The 22130-nt window shown below is 40.4% G+C and overlaps 1 protein-coding gene and 1 non-coding gene across 5 annotated transcripts in view; both read left to right on the top strand.

The window, feature by feature from the left end:
* ST3GAL3 (ST3 beta-galactoside alpha-2,3-sialyltransferase 3) overlaps positions 1-22130 on the top strand; it is a 201798-nt gene that overhangs the window by 23830 nt on the left and 155838 nt on the right. For all 4 annotated transcript variants that reach the window (XM_040469946.1, XM_040469944.1, XM_040469948.1 and 1 more), the window contains exon 2: positions 1312-1456. In XM_040469946.1, the coding sequence (XP_040325880.1) occupies positions 1342-1456 (115 nt within the window). In that variant the 5' untranslated portion in view covers positions 1312-1341. The remainder of the gene's footprint in view (positions 1-1311; positions 1457-22130) is intronic.
* Positions 13156-13288, top strand: LOC121027903 (small nucleolar RNA SNORA70). Its single transcript, XR_005788985.1, has one exon. It is a non-coding gene; the product is annotated as a small nucleolar RNA SNORA70 (small nucleolar RNA).

A 22130-nucleotide genomic window follows, 5' to 3' on the forward strand; every position in this document is an offset into this window, starting at 1 on the left:
ATGTGTTAGGCAGAATGGCCCCCCAAAGATGTCTACATCTGAATCCCTGGTATCCATAAATATGTTCCCTCATGTGGCAGAAGGGACTTTGCAAATGCAATTAAGACTGCAGACCTTGGGGAGCCTGGGTGGCTCAGTCAGTTAAGCATCCGACTTCAGCTCAGGTCATGATCTCACGGTTCGTAAGTCGTAAGTTTGAACCCCACGTCGGGCTTTGTGCTGACAGCCCAGAGCCTCCAGCCTGCTTTGGATTCTGTGGCTCCCTCTCTCTTTATTCCTCCCCTGCTCATGCTCTGTCTCTCTCTTTCTCAAAAATAAAGAAACATTAAAAAAAAATTTTTTTTAAAGACTACAGACCTTAAAACAGGGAGATTATCCTGGATTCTTCAAGTGGACCCGACCTAATCATATGAGCCTGAGAAGCAAAGAAGTTTCTCTGGCTGGGCACAGAAGCAAGATGTGGTAGAAGGGGAAGTTGGAGAGATTCAGAGTGAGAGGGACCTAACCCAGCGTGGCTGAAGGGGGCCGCGTGGAGCAGAGACTGATATCCGGCCAGGAGATGGGGACATCAGCCCTACAGCTGCTGGGAACTGTGTTCAGCCCATAGCTGGAATGAGCTCGGAAGCAGATCCGTCTTCGGTGTCTGTAGAAAGGAACACAGCCCTACCGACCGACTCCTTGGTTTTGGTCCTGTGATGACACCCTGTGCAGAGGACCCTGTTGAGACACAGTGTACCGGGACGTTGGGCAGCCGGAGCTCTGAGACAACACATTTGTGTTGCTTGGAGCTGCCGGGTTTGCCGTACTTTGTTACACGTCAGTGGAACGCTAACTCAGCGGGGTTGAAGCAGGAGAGTGGCGTCAGAATAACGGACCAGTCCTACCTCCATGTGAGAATGGATCCGGGAGAGCGCACTTCGGAGGCGGGGAACTGTCTGTGGGAATGCAGCAGTGGTGTGGACTAGGGTAGTGATGGGGGGAAGGGGCATGACTCAAGACTTATGTGGGAGGTTGGAATCGCCACAATTTGGTCATTGATTGGATGCTGGGAAGGAGGGAGAGGAGGAACTCAGGGACAATTGCTGAGTTCTGGCTTTGGATGCTGAGTGACTGGTGGAGCTGTGTCTCAAGGCCAGGATGGGGAGCTTGGAGGACTGCTAGGTCAGGAACTCAGTGGTAACTCCAGGTGGTTCTTCGTTTGGAAATTCTCCTGTAAATACTTATTTTAAGATAGAGTATATCAACAAGATGATTGCTTTATCCTTTAAGACCTGAATTATTTTTTTGATTTTTTTTTTTTTTTCCTTTTAGGTCATGTAGGAAATTGTAAACCATGTGAAGATGGGACTCTTGGTATTTGTGCGCAATCTGCTGCTAGCCCTCTGCCTTTTTCTGGTACTGGGATTTTTGTATTACTCTGCGTGGAAGCTGCATTTACTCCAGTGGGAGGACCCCAGTAAGTATGGTCACCCCAGCCTGCCCCCAGGGAACGTGGGGTGTTCGCTGGGCTGCAGTGCCCTCACACCCTTCGGAGACAGGCAGTGAGAGGAGACCGCACGCTCCTGGGACTCAGGCTCAGAAATTGCCTCCCATTTTTGTGGCTGTAGGTTGAGATCTTTGATGTTTTTCAAAAACTGCATGCCATGGCATATCCTCTTATGATCTCCGTAAAAACATGCTATTCTGCAATAAAAGCCCAAACTCTTCCAGTACTTCTGGTTTCTGAATGCCGTGCTTTTTAATTACTAAAGTGCGTTGCCTCTCCCATTTGTATTCGTTGCCTCGGGGCTCCGTATCACAGCTGGTTTTCTTCTGTCCTGAAAACGTTCACCTTTACCTTTTCTTTGAATTTGCAGTTTTCAATTTAATACTGTCTTTGTTTTATGTTCCCTGAAGAAATTTTGTCTACCTAGTTATTTTGTCCTTGCTGGCCCTGAACTTGTACCTGAATAGAATAATGGCTCCCCTCCCCACACCCTCCCCAGTACCTCCTAATCCCTTTCTCTGGCTTGTACTCCTGGCCTCCTATGTTACACAGTGTTTGCCACATAGTTCTCTGTACCCCTCTGACTTGGTTTCGACTCATGCAGTATGGCCTGTGCTGTGGTGTTTTGAGGCTTGTGGTCAAAGGGCTCGCATTGGGCATCACCAGCAGGTGCACATTCTCTTCTTGGATGTTGCCCGAAGTATCACACAGTGACCATATGTAGTTTTCCTTTTGGTTCTGTTTGTCTAATGGCTGGCTGAGCTTGGTGCAGGAAACACTGGGTAGTCTGGTCCTGATTCCTGGTGAATGTGACTTCCCTAAAATAGTTTTGTTTTTACAAACATTGACTGGCTACCAGTGTAGAATTCACTCGAGAGTCGAGTCAGTCTCTGGGTCTGAGGTTAAAATGAGTGGGAAGAGGCAAGTGGCATTGGCCTACTATTATTGTATTGAGACCTTGATAGCGGAACCATTCCTATGAAGTAATTCATTTATTTCTTACATGGCCCAAACTCCTGAAGCAGTTTCAAGCCAACTAAAAAAAAATTTTTTTTAATGTTTATTTAGTTTTGAGAGAGAGAGAGCAACAGAGTGTGAGCAGGGGAGGGGCAGAGAGAGAGGAAGACACAGAGTCTGAAGCAGACTCCAGGCTCCGAGCTGTCAGCACAGAGCCTGATGCAGGGCTCGAATTTGTGAACCGTAAGATCATGACCTAGCCGAAGTCGACACCCAACCGACTGAGGCACCCAGGCGCTCCTCAACCCAATTTTTAAAATCTCGTGTTACCTGTTTATTTATTTTTTTTTTTAATTTTTTTTTTCAACGTTTATTTATTTTTGGGACAGAGAGAGACAGAGCATGAACGGGGGAGGGGCAGAGAGAGAGGGAGACACAGAATCGGAAACAGGCTCCAGGCTCTGAGCCATCAGCCCAGAGCCTGACACGGGGCTCGAACTCACGGACCGTGAGATCGTGACCTGGCTGAAGTCGGACGCTTAACCGACTGTGCCACCCAGGCGCCCCTCATGTTACCTCTTTAACTTCTTGTTTTACGTGAAATGTTTCAGTGCCTCTTAAACGCTTAGCTTATAATTTTCACTAATTACTTTGTCTTTCCAGAGTTTATTTAAATTTCTCTGTCCCAACTTATTTTTTAAAACAAGAAGACTACCCAGAATCATGTGTTTGCATCAGTGCAGTGCAAAATTCTGTAGTCAAAGGCATTCTTTATATCCATCATGGATAGATTTCATCTGTATCCGTAAAATAGAAATATGTTCAAGGAATGGTGGTCTCCTTTTCTGTTGAGAACTGTTGACCTGTAGACAACATAACTAAGAATTAGATAATGTTTTTGTAGAGAAGTTGAGAAGGACATTAACTTTATGGAAGACCTATCATATGCCAGGTGTTAAGCTACACAACTTATTAATTATATTAAATTATATGAAAAATTAAATTAAAATAAATTTACTTCTCACTGTAACCATGTGGAGATGCTGTTATCCCTGTTTTCCAGCTGAGCAAACAAGGACTTAATTAAATGTTACACAGCTAATTATTAGAACCGGAACTGAATCCTGGTTTGTCTTTAAAACCCATGATCCTGGGGCGCCTGGGTGGCGCAGTCGGTTAAGCGTCCGACTTCAGCCAGGTCACGATCTCGCGGTCCGTGAGTTCGAGCCCCGCGTCGGGCTCTGGGCTGATGGCTCAGAGCCTGGAGCCTGTTTCCGATTCTGTGTCTCCCTCTCTCTCTGCCCCTCCCCCGTTCATGCTCTGTCTCTCTCTGTCCCAAAAATAATAAATAAACGTTTAAAAAAAAAAAAATTAAAACCCATGTTCCTTATTTTATTGAAAAGTATAATAAATACTAAGACTAAGGATAGGATTGAATTCTGTATTCTCATTGGTAAAAAGAGAGGAGAGGGACTCAGAGAAGACATGGCAGAGAGTGTCAGGACGGAGGCGGAGAAGAAAGAAGGAAGGGAAGTAAGGGGAAGGGAAAGAAAGGAAGTTCTCCAAACGAGCGAGCAGTTTATTGGCTTGGAGGTGGCACGGTGCTGTGTGTTCACGAGCCAGCGCTGTAGGCTTCAGTAGTTTATTAATAGCTGTCTGCTTTCCTTGGAGTGAATTATCAGCTGACTAACCACTATTTGCATCTTTTTGTTCTTCTGACACTCAGGCCTTTTAGATACTTGACTTTGAATAGGTCGTTTTAGACCGTCTTACTGTAGCATATTGTTTTCTGTACTGTAACATCAGAGAGCAGGGTAATATGACCAACTCAGATGTCTGACCAAGGCGGAGAAGTGTCTTTTACTCAATAAACAAAAGTCAGTTTATTGAGCCTCCTCTAGGAGATGGCCATTGTGCAGTGAAATTTACTGCTGCTGCTAATAATAATAAAATGAAAATAGTAATTTATTGAGTGTCTATGTGCTGTGATGGGAACTTTGTATTCATAATGTATTTGAACCTCATAGTTTATTAAGATTTTTTTTGTGGGGGGCTCCTGGCTGGCTGAGTCGGTTAAGTTTCTGACTCTCAATTTTGGCTTAGGTCACGATCTCATGGTTTGTGAGATTGAGCCCTATGTTGAGCCTGCTCTCTCCCTCTCTCTGCCCCTTCCTTGGTCGCATGCTCTCTCTCTCAAAATAAACAAACATTAAAAGTTTTTTTAAATTAAATTTATTATTATTATTTTTTTAATGTTTATTTTTGAGAGAAAATGAACAGGGGAGGGGCAGAGAGACAGGGGGACAGAGGATCCGAAGAAGGCTCTGTGCTGACAGCAGACAGCCTGATGCGGGGCTCCAGTTTGTGAACCATCATATCATGACCCGAGCCAAAGTCGGACACTTAACTGACTCAGCCACCCAGGCACACTGATTTCTTTTGTTTAGAGACAGGGAGAGAGCATGAGCAGGGCAGAGGGGCTGAGGGAGAGAGAGAGAGATGCAAAGACAGAGACAGAGAGAGAGAGAGAGAGAGAGAGAGAGAGAAAGAGAGAGACAATCTTAAGCAGGCTCCATGCTCAGTGTGGTGCCTGATGTGGGGCTCAATCCTGTGACCTGAGCCAAAATCAAGAGTCAGACGCTCAACTGACTGAGCCACCCGAGTGCCCCTGATCCTCATAGTTTAGATTGATTACTATTATCCTCTCTTACAGATGCAGGAGCTGAGGCCTCAAAGAGGCTCAATAAGAGTTTGTATGTCTTTCATCCGGGGGGTATTTCCAAGTTTGAACAATAAATGTCTTTAGCATTATTTTTCCTTAATTTTTACACTTTTTTATGACTTACCAAGGTTATCTATTGGAATTCCTTCATGGTGGTGGGGGGAGTCTAGAGATTTTTATTATTAAATTATGCATTCAGTAAGCAGTATATTCCTATTTTGGCCCATGTACTATTCTGTGTAAAGTGGATATAAGATGAACATAGACCTTCATGGTCTCAGCCTATTGACACAATTACAGCTCTATTTTTAAAAAATAGTTTATTTATTTTTGAAAGAGAGCGCGCAAGCAGGGGAGGGGTGGAGAGAGAGGGAGACAGAGAATCTGAAGCAGGCTCTATGCTGACAGCAGTCAGCCCAATGCAGGCCTCGAACCCATGAATTGTGAGATGACCTGAGCTGAAGTCGGACGCTCAACTGACCGAGCCACCCAGGTGCCCCTTATATGTTGTGTTCTAAAAGAGATGTGTGTATGAAATGCCATGTTAGGGCATAGAATCCCTTCTAGACAGAAAATCTTATGATTTCATCAGTCCCAAGACATTGTGGCAGGGTGCACACTGCTTTGTTTTGAGCAGCTTAGAGCCGTGTGTGGCCAAGGCTTGGTCAACTTGCCAGGACCTGGGTCAAGTGCGTAGCCTGAAAGGCTTTAAGTATAAGATTCGTCTCATTATCAACTTGTTTTTAAAAGTTCTGTAGCTTGCAGTTTTTGGTTTCTCATGTTAAGGAGCTTGGAAGTTACCACTCTGTCCTCACAACACCTAAAAACCTGAGCAGACAGAAAAACCAGTAATTCTTTTTGGATCCATAAGAGAGGGGAGGACACAGGGCAGACTGCTGCCTCTGAGATTGGAGAGACAGGTGAGTACAGGGAGTGGCATGCAAAAACTGTCACGGGAAGCAGTGTCAGAATAGGAAAACCTGAATTATAATAGATGAATTGCTGGAGGCTCTGGACAAGTCCAAGAATCAAAAACTCTAGGAGGAGCCAGTCACAGGGGGCCCCCACAATATTGTGAGATTTATTTCCAGGGGCTCAGCCAGATTCTCACAGGAGATATTGGGGAAAGATCTTCCCATGCATCTGGCACATGAGAAGAAAGGAACCGTTTTGAAATATGCCAGGACAGTTTTTTCTTCTTAACAAGACCTGCCCTTAAGGGAAACTAGTTAACCAGAGCCCAGCCTGTTGGAGTAGTATCAGAGCCTAACTGACCTGGGGAAAGGGAAGTATCCAACTCCAGTCATCTCTAGCCTTCCACGTGGGAGAAAGGAAATATCCAGTTCCATCCTTGAGGGCAAAGAATTCCCCACGGAAGGGATACAGATGGGAAATGATGAAAAGACATCATATATCATCAGGGATATACAAACTAAAACAACGTTGAGATACCACTGTGTACCTATGAGAATGGTCAAAGTCCCAGAACACTGACAACATCAAATGCTGGCGAGGATGTGGAGCAACAGGAATCCTCATTCATTGCTGGTGGGAACACAAGATGGTACAGACACTTTGGAAGACAGTTTGGCAGTTTCTTATAATACTAAACACATTCTTACTCTGTGATCTAGCAGTCACATTCCTTGGTATTTACCCAAAGGAGTTGGTTGTTTTTTTGTCCACAAAAAACCCTGCACACAGATGTTTATAGCAGTTATATTCATCATAATGGCCAAAAGTTGGAAGCAACCAAGATGTCCTTTAATAGTTGAATGGAGAAACTGGGGTAGATCCAGACAATGGAATATTGTCAATCGCTAAACATAAGTGAACTATCAAGTCATGAATAGACATGGGGGAGCCTTAAATTGCATATTTCTAAGTGAAGGAAGCCAATCTGAAAATGCTACACACTGTATGATTCCAACTACGTGACATTCTGGAAAAGGCAAAACTGTGGCGATAATAAAAAGATTACTGGTTGCCAAGGTTGGAAGTGGGGAGAGGTAGGTATAAGCAGGGCATAGAGGATTTTTAGGGTGGTGAATCTATAAGATATCATGATAAATATGTTTTTGTACTTTTGTCCAAACACAGAGGCTGTGCAACACCAGGCATAAACCCTTATGTAAACTATGGACTTTAGGTAATTATGATGTATCAGGATAGGTTCATCAGTTTTAAAAGTGTACCACTCTAGGGGCGCCTGGGTGGCGCAGTCGGTTAAGCGTCCGACTTCAGCCAGGTCACGATCTCGCGGTCTGTGGATTCGAGCCCCGCGTCGGGCTCTGGGCTGATGGCTCAGAGCCTGGAGCCTGTTTCCGATTCTGTGTCTCCCTCTGTCTCTGCCCCTCCCCCATTCACTCTCTGTCTCTCTCTGTCCCAAAAATAAATAAAAAAAAAAACGTTGGAAAAAAAAATTAAAAAAAAAAAAAAAAGCGTACCACTCTGGTGAGGGATATTGATAATGGGGGAGGATATACATGTGTGGGGGCAGGAGGTATAATAGGAAATATTTGTACTTTCCCTTGAATTTGCTGTGAACCTAACTGCTCTAAAAAAATACTCTCAGTAAAGTACTGTAGAATTATCATATTTTATGTATGTGTGTGCATGTTTATACACACACACGTAAGATGATAAAAATATATATGTACATATGTTTAACTTAATGAACAAATGAACACAGTCTTGGAGTGAGTTAGATGTCCTTTAGTTTTAGTTTCTTCATCTCCAAAATGGAGACAAAATACTGATATTTCTCTTGGCTCTGATGCTTTATTCAGGTCAGGTCTTATAGGAGAGTTGGGTTGTTGCCTCTTATCGATAGACCTGATTCCCGTGCTCCCTTTCATGGAAACTTTACATATTTTATTATTTTAATTTTTATCTATATGTATTTCATAAGTTAAAGTGGATATTTTGGAGGAGTAAGATTAATTTCTTATGGGACCTTTAAAAATTCATATTACCATATTTATCAATATTGCAATTCCCTCTGTGTTCTTGCCTATATTTTACAAAAGATCATAATGGGAGAGATTATAAAATATGCATTATTGATCTGATTACTATGGAGAATACCATCTGGCAAGTAAGTTGGGGTTTGGATCTGATGTTGGGAGAAGGGTAGATTAAGTTTAGCTTAATAGACATAGGAAATTATGTTCACTCTTAGTTTTCCATCTTAAAAACGAAATGGAGGCTGGTATTTCTAGCCTGTGGCTTAGGGTAACACTCTGCTTCTTATGATAATGGCATAACTGGTATCAAGCTAGCCGTCTCTCTATAAATAGTTACAGAGCTGGACAGTATAAATGAAGCAACTCTTGCCAAGCAGTGGACAGGAGGCAGTATAAAATTTCAGTGCCTAAGGAAAGGAAACCTTATGAGGTGAGCTCTGCAGTTCTCTTTGTGGGGGCAATTTCCCAGCTCTGCCCAGAGAGCTGGAATCTCAACAGACCATAGTGCCTCCACTTGGCTGAGGAGGCAGAGATCAGGGTGTAGGGCAGCTGAAGTGGTTGGAGTCCGTGAGACAGGTCATCACTGAGTAGGGAATTTTTGAGAGACACAAGCTGGGCCGGGGGAGGAATTCCTAGGAGTCGGTAGCTGTGGACTGGGCTATGTATGCGCAGGGCAAAACCACCTGAATTTAACTACGTAGGTAACAGCTGTACAGGACAGGAGTAGAGGTCAAGCAGTCTGTGGGTGGCTGAAGAGTCAGGGACTTTGAAGTTGCAGCCCTACCAGAGTGGAGAAATCTCATTAGAACTTTACTACCCCTGGCATCCAGATGCCAGAAAGTTCATGCCTTAAGAATAAAGATCTCACTCCAGAGTAAGACTCACCCTAACAAGACCTAAAACCAAGCCCCAACCAAGGCTGGGTCCTGTCAAGTTAGAGAAGAGTCAAAAATACCATGGACTTTCCTCAGATCCACACTAAACATAGTGTCGAATCCTGCCTCCACAAATTCAAGGTGGTCAGGCAGTAATTGAACTGCCTGATAAAATAGAAATCGGCACTCTTCAGAGGAAGATAGCAGTATTCATAGTTTCTGCATGCAACATCCAGAGTGGTCAGTGTTCAATAAAAAGTTAGTAGACATACAAACAGACAGGAAGGAAATAGTGACCCATATTAAAGAAAAAACAAAGCCTGTAGATGAGAGAACTCACATAGCAAAATAGCTATTACAAATAATTTATTTTATTTTATTAAACATTTCTTTGTTTATTTTTGAGAGAGAGAGAGAGAGAGAGAGAGAGAGACAGAGCACAAGCAGGGGAGACACAGAGAGAGAGAGGGGGACACAGAATCTGGAACAGGCTCTAAGCTCTGAGCTGCCAGCACAGAGCCCGACATAGGGCTTGAACTCACAAGCTGTGAGATCATGACCTGAGCCGAAGTTGGACACTCAACCGACTGAGCCACCCCATTGCCCCTATTTTATTTTTTTAAATAAATGCTGCTCTTTTTTTTTTAAGCTTATTTATTTTGAGAGAGTGTGAATGCATGTGGGGGAGGGGCAGAGAGTGTGAGCGAGATAGAGAGTATTCTAAGCAGGCTCTGTACCATCAGTGCAGAACCCAGTGTGGGGCTTGAACCCACAAACTGCAAGATCATGACCTGAGCCAAAGTCTGGCACTTAACTGACTGAGCCACCCAACTGCTCCTATTACAAATAATTTAAAGGATTAAAGAAAAATACAGTGAACAATAAGTAGTCTCAGCAGAGAAATCAAAACTATAAAAAAACCAAAAACAAATTCTAGTACTAAAAAGTATAGGAACAGAAAATGAAGATTTCACTTCACAGTAAGTTGAATATAACAGAAGTCAGTGAAGTTGAAGGGAGTGCAATAGAAATTATCCAGTCTGAAACACAGAAAAAAAAAATATTGAGGAAAAATGAACTAAGCCTCAGGGACCTGTGGGACAGGATAAAATTGTCTAATATATATGAGTGTTGGACAGAAAAAAATGTTAAGAAATAACGGCTGAAAGCTTCCTAAATTTGGTGAAAAACGTTGACTTACAGATCTAAGAAGTTCAGCAAACTCTAAAAAGGATAAATATTGGGAAAGTTTGGGCATATGATAGTTAAACGTCTGAAATCTAAAGTGAAAATCTTGAAGACAAAGAAAAAGAAACATTCTCTATGGGAGTAGGAAATCCCACTGACCTTTCACCAGAACCAGTAGAGTTCACACAATGAAAGATCTTCAAAGTGCTGAAAGAGAAATACCAAACACCTGTCGTCCCAGAATCCTTTATCTGTTGGAAATATCCTTCAAAAATGAGGATGAAATGAAGACATTTTTTCAGGTAACAGTTAAGAGAGTTTGTTGCTAGCAAAGCTGCATTACAGAAAAAACACTAAAGAATATCCTTCAGGCCAACAGGACGTGAGAGCAGATGGACATTTGGATCAATAGGGAAAAGCGAAGGTTGCTGGAAATGGTAAATAATGGGCAAATATAAAAGACTCCTTTTTTTCTCATCGTTTGCTTAAAAGACAACTAATTGCTTAAAGCAAAAGTAATAACCCTGTAGAATGAGGCTTAGAATATATGTAAAGGTAAGATATGACAAAACTTGCACAAGAAATGGGGAGAGAGGAGATAAGTGGAACCTTACCTGTCATAAAGTTATTACATTTGTGAAAAGAAGAAGTGGGAAGTAGGAATGTTGTGTATAAAGTGAGGAAAGAGTAAAGTAAGAGGTAGGAAATGTCAGACGTGAAGAGGTATTATATTGGCTCTAAATAGACTCTGATAAGTTAAGGATGTGTATTCCTTAGCAGAACTCCTTGGTAGAACAACTACAAGGAAAAAAAATAACACAAAGAGGTGTATTTATCTGAGAGGCCAATGAAGAAATAAAAAGCACTAAAAAATAGTTAACCGCCCCCAAAAGCAGGAAAACAGCAATATAAGAGCAAAAAAACAGAAGAGAGAAATGGAAAACAAATTTAAGACAGTTGACGTAAGCCTGACTGTGTTAACAATTACATTTCAATGGGAATGGATTAAAACTCCAGCTAAAGGCAGAAATTGTCAGAATGGTTAACAAAGCAGGATGTATGTCCTGATATAGGAGACCTGTATTTTAAATCTGTTTTTTAGTGCTTATTTATTTTTGACACACACACACACACACACACACACACACACACACACACACACACACACAGTGTGAGCTAGAGGGGCAGAGAGAGAGGGAGACACAATCAGAAGCAGGCTCCAGGCTCTGAGCTGTCAGCACAGAGCCCGATGCGGGGCTCGAACCCACGAATCGCGAGATCATGACCTGAGCCGAAGTCAGATGCTTAACCAACCAAGCCACCCAGGCACCCCTAAGAGACCTGTATTTTAAATTTAAAAACAGGTTCAAAGTAAAAACAGGGTCAAAGATATGGAAAATATATCTTATATAAATAATAAGCATGGGAAAGTTGGCATAACTATTAATTTCAGCTCATAATACCTTATGACAAAAAATATGACAAGAGATTATAGAGGGTTATTACATAATGATAAAAGGAGCAGTTTGTCAAGAAGACATACATAAATATGTATGTACCTAATAATCAGAGAGTGTTAAACTTCATTAAGCAAAAACTGGTTAAAACTAAGGGAGAAAGGGGCAAATCCACAATCATGTTCAAATATATTAATACCCCTCCCTCAGTAATTAATAAAACAAGTCAAAAATCTGTAAGGATATAGAAGATCTAAGCAACTTTATGAACTACCTTTTCCTAATTGACATTTATAGAACATTTTACCCAATGGCAGAATACACATTCGTTCCAAGTGTACAGAGAATGTTCATTGAGATTTTTGTGCTATTGAGGACATGATAGACGAAGTTAATATGTAGATAATATACTGGGAGGAGAAAATTTCAGTATTTGTCAATGATACTGGAATTAAAATTAAAAAAATAAAATTTGCTAGGTTTGATATTTAGAATATACAAGGAATTCCTGCAAACGAAGAAGAAAAAGGCAGCAATCCCAGTAGAAAATGGGCAAAGAATTAGAACGAGTTTACAGAAGAAGAAACCCATAAGGTTAAGCGTAGGAATAGATATTCAAACTCATGAGCTATAACAAATATTAAAATTAAAACAAGATATCTCCTTATACCTTAGACTGACAAAAGAAATGTTAGAAAGCTGGATAATCCAAGTGTTGGCAGGAATGTGAGAATATAGTAACCTGTATTCTTTGCCAGTGAGAAGTAGACTGGTAAAGCCATTCTGGAACACATTCTTGTAATAACTAACTGAAGTATACATACATCCTTTAGCTCAGCAAATCTGCCATATATATATGTATGTGTGTGAATGTATGTGTGCGTGTGTGTGTGTGTGTGTGTGTGTGTGTGTGTGTGTGTGTGTGTGTATTCATTCATTCCATGGCACTTACCAGAGACATACATTATTTGTGTGCTCAGGGAGTTGGAGGATGAATGTATTTCCATCCTAGGGGTGGGGGTGAGTAGGCAAAAAGTAGGGTATTTATATCATGAAATGATTTGCAGCCGTTAGAAGTAACAGATCCAATATACACAAAACAACATGGATGGAACTTTAAACACAATTTTTAAAAAAATTTTTTTAACGTTTATTTATTTTTGAGACAGAGACAGAGCATGAACAGGGGAGGGGCAGAGAGAGAGGGAGACACAGAATCTGAAACAGGCTCCAGGTTCTGAGCTGTCAGCACAGAGCCCGACGCGGGGCTCGAACTCACAGACCACGAGATCATGACCTGAGCCAAAGTCGGACACTTAACCGACCGAGCCACCCAGGCGCCCCAAAATACATAATTTAAGTCAAAAGTGAAACAGAATAACACAATGCCACTTTTGTAAATTAAAAGAACAGGAATACAAAGATTTCTTAGGAAACAAAAAACATGAGCCATAAAATTAAAAAGTGATAAATTAACTTGACCCAAACTAAAAATGTTTGTCCTCTGCAGCCAATTAAGCCGACTGTGCTCTTTCCCCGTGGGGCCCAGTGTGCATTGGCTGTGAACAGCAGCCTCCTTGGTAGTGTATGCAGCCTGTTGGTTGTACGGGTTGCCCTAAGGGACCTTGGAGACCGTTTTCTTCTGGTGGACGTTGAGGTTTGGCCTCACGCTTTCTCCAGTCTAGGCTCCAGACAGGTATGCGGGGTGCCTTTGGAAAGCCCCAGGGCACAGTGGCCAGGGTCCACATTGGCCAAGTCGTCATGTCCATCCGTACCAAGTTGCAGAACAAGGAGCATGTGATTGAGGCCCTACCTAGGGCCAAGTTCAAGTTCCCTGGCTGCCAGAAGATCCACATTTCCAAGAAGTGGGGCTTTACTAACTTTAATGTGGACGAATTTGAAGACATGGTGGCTGAAAAGCGGCTCATCCCAGATGGCTGTGGGGTCAAATACACCCCTAATCGTGGCCTCTTGGACAAATGGAGGGCTCTGCACTCATGAGAACCTCAGCACTGCCCTTCCCCATTCATGCCCACCAATAAATCCTGCTTCCTGTCAAAAAAAAAAAAAATGTCTTTTTTTTTTTTAATTTTTTTTTAACGTTTATTTTTTTGGGACAGAGAGAGACAGAGCATGAACGGGGGAGGGTCAGAGAGAGAGGGAGACACAGAATCTGAAACAGGCTCCAGGCTCCGAGCCATCAGCCCAGAGCCTGACGCGGGGCTCGAACTCACGGACCGCGAGATCCTGACCTGGCTGAAGTCGGACGCTTAACCGACTGCGCCACCCAGGCGCCCCAAAAATGTCTTTTAAAAAACACCAAAAAATGAAAAGACAAGCCATAGAATGGGGAAGAATATTCAGTACTTGTATATATAACATTCAGTTAAAAATATTTAGTACATGCATATGTTTGTAGCTAAAATATATAAAAAATTCTTATAATTGAAAAACAAGAGGGTAAACAGCTTAACCAAAAATGGGTAAAATATTTGAAGAGACACTTTACAAAAGATGTACGAATGGTAATAAGCACATGAAAAGATTCTCAACATTGTTACTCATCATAGAAATACAGATTAAAACCATAGTGAGATAACATTACATATCAGCGAGAATGACTTAAGTTTTGAAAAAAGATAACAAAGTGTTAGCAAGAATATGAAGTAAATGGAACTCTTATATTGCTGTTGTGAATGTAAAATGGTGCAACTCCTTTGAAAACCAGTTTGGCAATCTCTTAAAAAGTTATACATACACCTGCCAAATGGCAGTCATTCCACTCATAAGTATTTACCTAAGAAAAAGTAAAAGCATATGACCAAATAAGACCTGTACATGAATGCTCACAGCAGCTTTATTCCCAGGAGCTCCAAACTGGAAACCAACCCAAATGTCTATCAACAGGTGAATGGATGAACAAAATGTGACATATTCACACAGTGAAGTACCATTTAACAATGAAAAGGAACAAAGTTGATACGTTCAGCATCGTGGATGAATGTTAAACTCATGAATGAGTACATATTAATATTATTAAGTACATATTAATATTAAGTACATACTAATATTAATATTAATCAGTACACATTAATATTAATTGATATTAGTATAATAGTATATTATGACTACATATTATATGTTTCATTTATATAAAATACAAGCTAATTATTAATAATTAAAAGCAGATTGTTAGTTACCTTGGATGAAACATGAAGGGAGAAATGGATTGCAAACGGGCACAGGAATTTTTTGAGATAGAAATGCCCTGTGTCTTGATAATGGCAGTGGTTTTGTGAATGTATATAACTGTCAATACTCTTCAAATTGTATACATTAAATTGAAGCAGTTTATTGTATGTAAATTACTCCTGGATAAAGTTGATAAGAAAGAGTAAATGCATATCAAACATACATATATTAAAAGAACATAAGCGAATGTATCCATTAAACAATAGAATGGTTGCCTCTGTAGGAGGAAGAAATGGGAGAAAAAGGGGAATAAGATTTATGACTTGATTTATACTATTTTCCATAGGGTTCTTTGCAATTCCCTCAATGTGGTTGGGTAATCGTTTCTGTATGCCGGTACATTCTGTGATAGTTAGGAGACTAGCCTATCTGAATGCAGGAAAGACCCTCTAGGGAGCAGAATAGACAGCATGTACGTTAAAATCCACATAACATTGCTGCGTAAGAAATGAAAGAATATTGAAATAAAGGTACACCGTGTTCATGGAGCAGAAGGCATGATCTTAAGCTATTGAATCTCCCCAATTTGTTTTAGGATTCAACACATTTCCACTAAAAATCCCAGAAGGTGTGGTGGGTTCTTTTAAAAATTCACTTTTTTGCTAGAAATTGCTAACTGACTCTAAAGTTAATATGAAAATACAGAGAATTTTAAATTGTCAGAATAGTTTTGGTAGGGCATGTGACTCTTGATCATGGGGTCGTGAGTTCAAGCCCCAGGTTGGGCACAGAGCTTACTTATAATGGCTAAAATTAACAACTCAAGAAACAACAGATGTATGATGGCAAGGGTGCAGAGAAAGGGGAGCCCTTTTGGACTGTTGGTGGGAATGCAAACTGGTACAGCCACTCTGGAAAACAGTATGGAGGTTCCTCAAAAAATTAAAAATAGAACTACCCTGGAGTGCCTGGGTGGCTCAGTCAGTTAAGCCTCTGATTTTGGTTCAGGTCATGATCTTGTGGTTCATGAGTTTGAGCCCCACATCGGGCTCTCTGCTGACAGCTCAGAGCCTAGAGCCTGCTTCAGGTTCTGTGTCTCCCTTTCTTTCTGTCCCTCCCCCACTCACACTCTGACTCTCTCTCTCTCTCTCTCTCTCTCTCTCTCTCTCAAAAATACATAAACATTAAGAAAACATTTTTTTTAGTAATAAAAAAAAAGAACTACCGTATGGCCCAGCAATTGCACTACTAGGTATTTACCCAAAGGATATAAAAATGCTGATTCGAAGGGACACATGCACCCCAATGTTTATAGCAGTGCTATCAACAATAGCCAAATTATGGAAAGAACCCAAATGTCCATTGACTGATGAATAGATAAAGAAGATGTAGTATGTGTGTGTGTGTATATACACACACATATGTAGTATGTGTGTATGTATATATACATATGTGTGTGTATACACACATACTACATATGTGTATATACACACACACTACATATGTGTGTGTATATATGTATATATATACACATATATACACACACACATACACACACAATGGAATATTACTAGATGATCAGAAAGAATGAAGTCTTGTCATTTGCAACAGTGTGGATGGAATTAGAGAGTATTAGTGAAATCAGAGAAAGACAAATGTCTGATTTCACTCATGTGGAACTTAAAATAGATGAACATAAGGGAAAGGGAAGGAAATACACATACACTGACTGTGTTCCTTATGCTGTGCCTTTTATTCCTATGACTTACTTATTTAATAGCCAGTTGATTTTTGATAAAGATACCAGGGCAATTCAATAGGAAAAAAATACAATCTTTTTGATAAATGGTAGCAAACAAATCTTGACTCATGTTTCTCACCATGTACAAGATTAACTTGACATGTATCATATATCCAAATGGAAGTGCTAAAACTATAAACAAAATATAGGGCAGAATCTTGGTAACCTTGAATTTGCTAAAGATATCTTAGGGAGGGTAATAAAAAGCATGAAAACATTAATAAATTGGGCTACATCAAAGGTAAAAAATTTTGCTCTTCAAAAAACATTGTTAACAAAAATTTTAAGGCAAGCCATGGACCTGGAGAAAATTTGCAAACCATAAATACAATAAATAACTTGTAATTTGAATACATCAAAGTGGGCAGAGATGTAAATAGACACTTTACCAAAGTAGATATGCAGATGGCATGTGAGCACATGAAAAGATACTAAACATGATTAGTCCTTAGGAGAAAGTAGAAATTAAAACCATAAGAAAGTATTACTCTAAACTCTTTAGAATGCCTAATATGAAAAAGATAGATTACATCAGGTGTTATCCAGAATGGGACAGCTGTTAACACTTCTGCACTGCAAGTGGTCATGGAAAATGGTACAACCACTTGGAAAAGCAATTTGGCAGTTCTTAAAAACATTAAACATTCACCTAACATACCCAGCTATTCCTCTTCAAGAGGGGTGAAAGTGTATGTTCATGCAAAGACTTGTACATGTGCATTCATCATAGCTTTGTTTGTAATAGCTCCAAACTAGAAACAACTCAAAGATCCATCAGTAGGTAAATTAATAAATTGTGGTACATCTACACAATGGAATGCTACTCAGCATTAAAAAGGAATGAACTTAAAAGAGTGAACTGTTTTTTCCCAGTTTTATGAGATATAATTGGCACACAGCATTCTATTGGTTTTAGGTGTACAGCACGATGATTTGATATATGTATGTGTTGTGAAATAACTACCACAACAAATTTACGAACGTCTGTCATCTCATGTGAGTACAAAAGAGGAATAAACTGTTCATACACAAATAACATGGATGAATCTCACAGTAATTGCGCTGAGAGAGAGAAGCCAGACACAAATGAGTACGTAAAATATGATTCTATTTATAAAAGGCAAACTTATTTATAGTGACAAGAAGCAGGTCAGGGGTAGCTTGGGAATGGAGTAGGGTGAGGGGTGGGATTAAAGGAGCCTGAGGAAACTTGTGGGGTTGATATCTTTCTTATAGTTGTGGTGATGGCTTCACAGATGTATGTCAAAATTCAAGTTGTACACTTTATATATAGACAGTTTATTGTATGTTAATTTAGACCTCAGTAATACTGTGTTTTTTTTTAATTTTTAAAATTTTTATTTATTTTTGAGAGAGACAGAGCACAAACAGGGGAGGGACAGAGAGAGAGGGAGACACAGTTCAAAGCAGGTTCCAGGCTGTGAGCTGTCAGCACAGAACCTGATGCAGGACTTGAGCACATGAACTGTGAGATCATGACCTGAGCTGAAGTCAGATGCTTAACCGACTGAGCCACCCAGGCACCACAGTAATACTGTTTTTAAAAATAGCCAGAGATGGGGCGCCTGGGTGGCTGAGTGGGTTTAAGTGTCCAACTTCGGCTCAGGTCATGATCTCATGGTTCGTGAGTTTGAGCCCTGCGTCGGGCTCTCTGCTGTCAGCATAGAGCCTACTTCGGATCCTGTTTCCCTCTCTCTGCCCCTCCTCCACTTGTTCTCTTTCCCAAAAATAAATAAATATTTTTAAAAAATAGCCAGAGGAAAAGGAGTGATTACCTTCCAAAGAACAACAGTTAGACTGACAATTGACTTCTCAAGAGCAGCAGTAAAAGCCAGAGACAGTGAACTATTTTATTTTGTGTAAAGAAAACACCTGTCAACCTAGAACCCTGCAGATGCATGTTTCAAGAATGACACAAACACTGAAGAAAGTTCATACTAACAGATACTCAGTAAAGGCACTTACAAAGCATAAACCTCAGAAAAAAGGAAATGATTCCAGAAGAAAGACGCAGGAAGGAATGGTAAGCAAAGAGAATGGTAAATGTCAGGATATCTAAGCAAACATTGATGCTGTTGCCCAATATTTGGTATTATAGAAACAAAGGGAGAGAACTATACTACTAGTCAGTAAGAGCATATCAATTGAGAGAGGTTAAGAGTTAAAGTATTCTTCCTACATTGTTTGGTAGGAGGGTTCAATATATTGATAAATTTAGAATTCTAAGTTTTACGTGCAGGTGAGTTTTCTCGCTTAACTGCTACATGAATAGAGTGTGTAAAGTGCGTGACTCCAGAACTAACAGAAGAAAAAAAATGTAGCGAGGAAAAGAAAAAAGAAGGCAGGATGTCAAACAAATGTTTGAAAGAAGAGGCCAACACTTATACATGAAACAAAAAGTTGAATGTATTAGTCATTTGAGCAAGAACTGTGCTTGTAAGACATAGTTTCTTAGAACAAAACAGAGAGCCCTCTTTCCTAGCAGTGGTTTTCAGAGTTTTGTCAAGAGCGTTTTCATGTTAATAATAAGATACTGGTTGCCCATTGCAGTGGGTTGCCATTTGCATTGATGTTGCAAAGTGATGGTGGGTACAACGGCTCACACCTTAGCACGGAGCAAAGCAGGGTACCAAACTGAACTAACAGTCATTGTACTTTTCACTACCCCACACACTGAGGGAAAAAAAAGCCAGTTTCATTTAAGAATGTTTAAAAATTGTTTTATTAAAAATTTTTTTATTAAAAATTGTTTAATGTTTATTTATTCTTTGAGAGAGAGAGAGAGCACGAGCAGGGGAGGGACAGACAGAGGGAGACACAGAATCCAAAGCAGGCTCCAGGCTCTGAGCTGTCAGCACAGAGCCTGACATGGGGGGCTTGAACTCAACGAACCGTGAGATGAAGTCAGATGCTTAACTGACTGAGCCACCCAGGCATCCTGAGAATGTTGTTTTTCAATTTAAATTAAATTTATTAATTTTTAAAAGTTTATTTTGATGGGGGGAGGGGCAGAGGGTAGGGAAGAGAGAGGGAATTCCAAGTGGGCTCTGAGCTAAAAGGGCTAACAGCATGGAGCCCAACCCAGGGCTCGATCTCACCAACTGTGAGATCATGACCTGAGCCAAAATCAAGAGTTGGATGCTCAAAGAGCTGAGCCACCCAGGCAGGCGCTCCTAATTTTTATTTTAGAGAGTGTGTGTGAGCATGAGCAGGGGAGAGAGAGAGAATCCCAAGCAGGTTCCACGCTCAGCATGGAACCCAACGCAGAGCTTGATTCCACAACTCTGGGATCATGACCTGAGCAGAAATCAAGAGTCGGACGCTCAACCAACTGAGCCACCCAAGCGCCCCTCACTTAATGTTCTTGGTGAGGGGTGTCTGGCTGGCTCAGTTGGTAGAGCATGTAACTCTTGATCTTGGGGTCGTGAGTTTGAGCCCCACATTGAATGCAGAGATTACTTAAATAAGTAAATTTTTTTTGAAGAAAGTTCTTGATGAAACAGATCTTAATTTGACTAAATCTTGACCTTTGAGTATATATCGTTTTTCTAAAAAACAAATATGATGGGAGCACCTGGCTGGTTCAGTTGGTAGAGCATGCCGCTGTGGATCTCGGAGTTGTGAGTTCGAGCCCCGCGTTGGGTGGAGAGCCTATTTAAAAAAATAAATAAATAATAACAAAACAAATACGATGATGAAATGGGAAATATGCATCAGTATGCATAAAGCACTACTATGCACACTGACGTTTTATTATTGTGTCAAGGAAAAGCACTTGTGTGATGGAGCTGCAAGCTGAACTAGCTACTCTTTTGAGGGAACACCATTTTTACTTGGAAAAATGACTGACAGGCAAACCATGGTTATTCAGACTTGGGAATTTGGGAGACTTTCTCAAAAAGGAATACAGTACACCTGTCACTTCAAGGGAAACAACGGACTTTTTTGTTATTTAGATAAAACTTGAGCTTTCAAATGAAAATTAGAATTCTGAAAAGCTTCTGTCTGCTGCCACGAAACTGACACCTTCTCAATATTTAAACACGTTTCTGAGGAGATTGGTAGTGATGTTAACAAATGTGATTTTTTTAATATGGCAAAATGGGTGTGAAAACATTGGAAGTTTTGTATAACTCAGTGAACTAATAATGTCCAAAAGACCACTGTTATGATGTTAACAAATTATGCGTGGCTAAAAGATTCATTCAAAGTGGATGTTAATGTAACCAAGTATGAAAATGTTTACTGATAGGCTTTCCGATTCAATATTGCCACTAACTTGTAAGAAACTACTGCTTTTTGAGTCTGGGGTAGCATCAAAGAGGAATATCCATAACCATCTGAAAAGGTTATTATAATACCTTTCCCTCTTCTAACTGTGTATCTGTGAGAGGCCAAAAAAAATTTCGTATATTTAAAACATTTCACAACAGATTGAATGTGGAAATGGATGCATATCCAGACTTTTATAAAGCTGTAAATGACATTTGCACAAATTTAAAACAGTGCCACTCTTCCTACTAATTTTGGGGGGGAAATAGTTATTTTTCTTAAACTTATAATATGAGCTTTATACTGTTAATTTTAAATTGCTATTTAAATATTTCTTAGTTTTTTTTATTATTATTTTTATTTATTTCTTAGTTTTAATGTCCAATATAGTAAATGTTAGTATAATTATTAACCCATATCATATAGGCCCTCTTTGGAATCCTCAGTGAGTTTTAAAGACGTAAAATGGTCCTGATACCAGGACTTCAGGAACCCCTGTTTATTCTAGAGTCTTCAAAAGGGTGGAGTTCAGGCATTGGTAGACTTTCAGAAGTAAGAGTGTTTAGGGGTTGGTTGACCTTTAGCTCTGGATACACAGCTGTCTGAGTAGGATTCTTGTTAAATGGAATGGCTCTCAGAAGCATGGTCATTGAGGTGAAGCTGTTGTTGATTGCCTGGCTTTTCAAAAGCTTGTATAATGGTGTGAAGCTATCATTGATGTGGGTGAGCTCGAAACCAGTTCTGGTAGTTACTTCTTGCTACAGAAAAAGAACACTCACTACTTTCTTAAGTGGTTGGGAAGCTTTTATTCTCAATGGAAAAGATGGGCAAAATAGAGCGTGCAACTCTCATAACTCAAAAATAAAAAGACAACCCAATTTTTCAAATGGGTAAAGGATCCGAATAGCCATCTCTGCAAAGAAGATGCGGGTATTTCCTGCTTTGCAAAAGTTTGTGTTAGCCACTTTGCTTTTCCGAAAGACCTGCATTATTAGTACCTGTTTTCGCTGAGAGAACTCTGAAGAGGATTTTTGTTTTCATGAAAAAAGGTGAAAAGAGAAAGTAGCGTTCGGTGTCTTGCAGTGAGCTATTATCCAGGAAGCGTGCCCTTCAAGCAGTGAGAGTGGCGCCCCCTACTTCCTTCCGCGGGAACCCCAGTCACTGTGTCAGCCTCAAGCTGCCATAAGCTTTGG

The sequence above is a fragment of the Herpailurus yagouaroundi genome, unplaced genomic scaffold (genome assembly GCF_014898765.1).
Source record: "Herpailurus yagouaroundi ecotype Mexico unplaced genomic scaffold, PumYag 77, whole genome shotgun sequence".
NCBI lineage: Eukaryota > Metazoa > Chordata > Mammalia > Carnivora > Felidae > Herpailurus > Herpailurus yagouaroundi.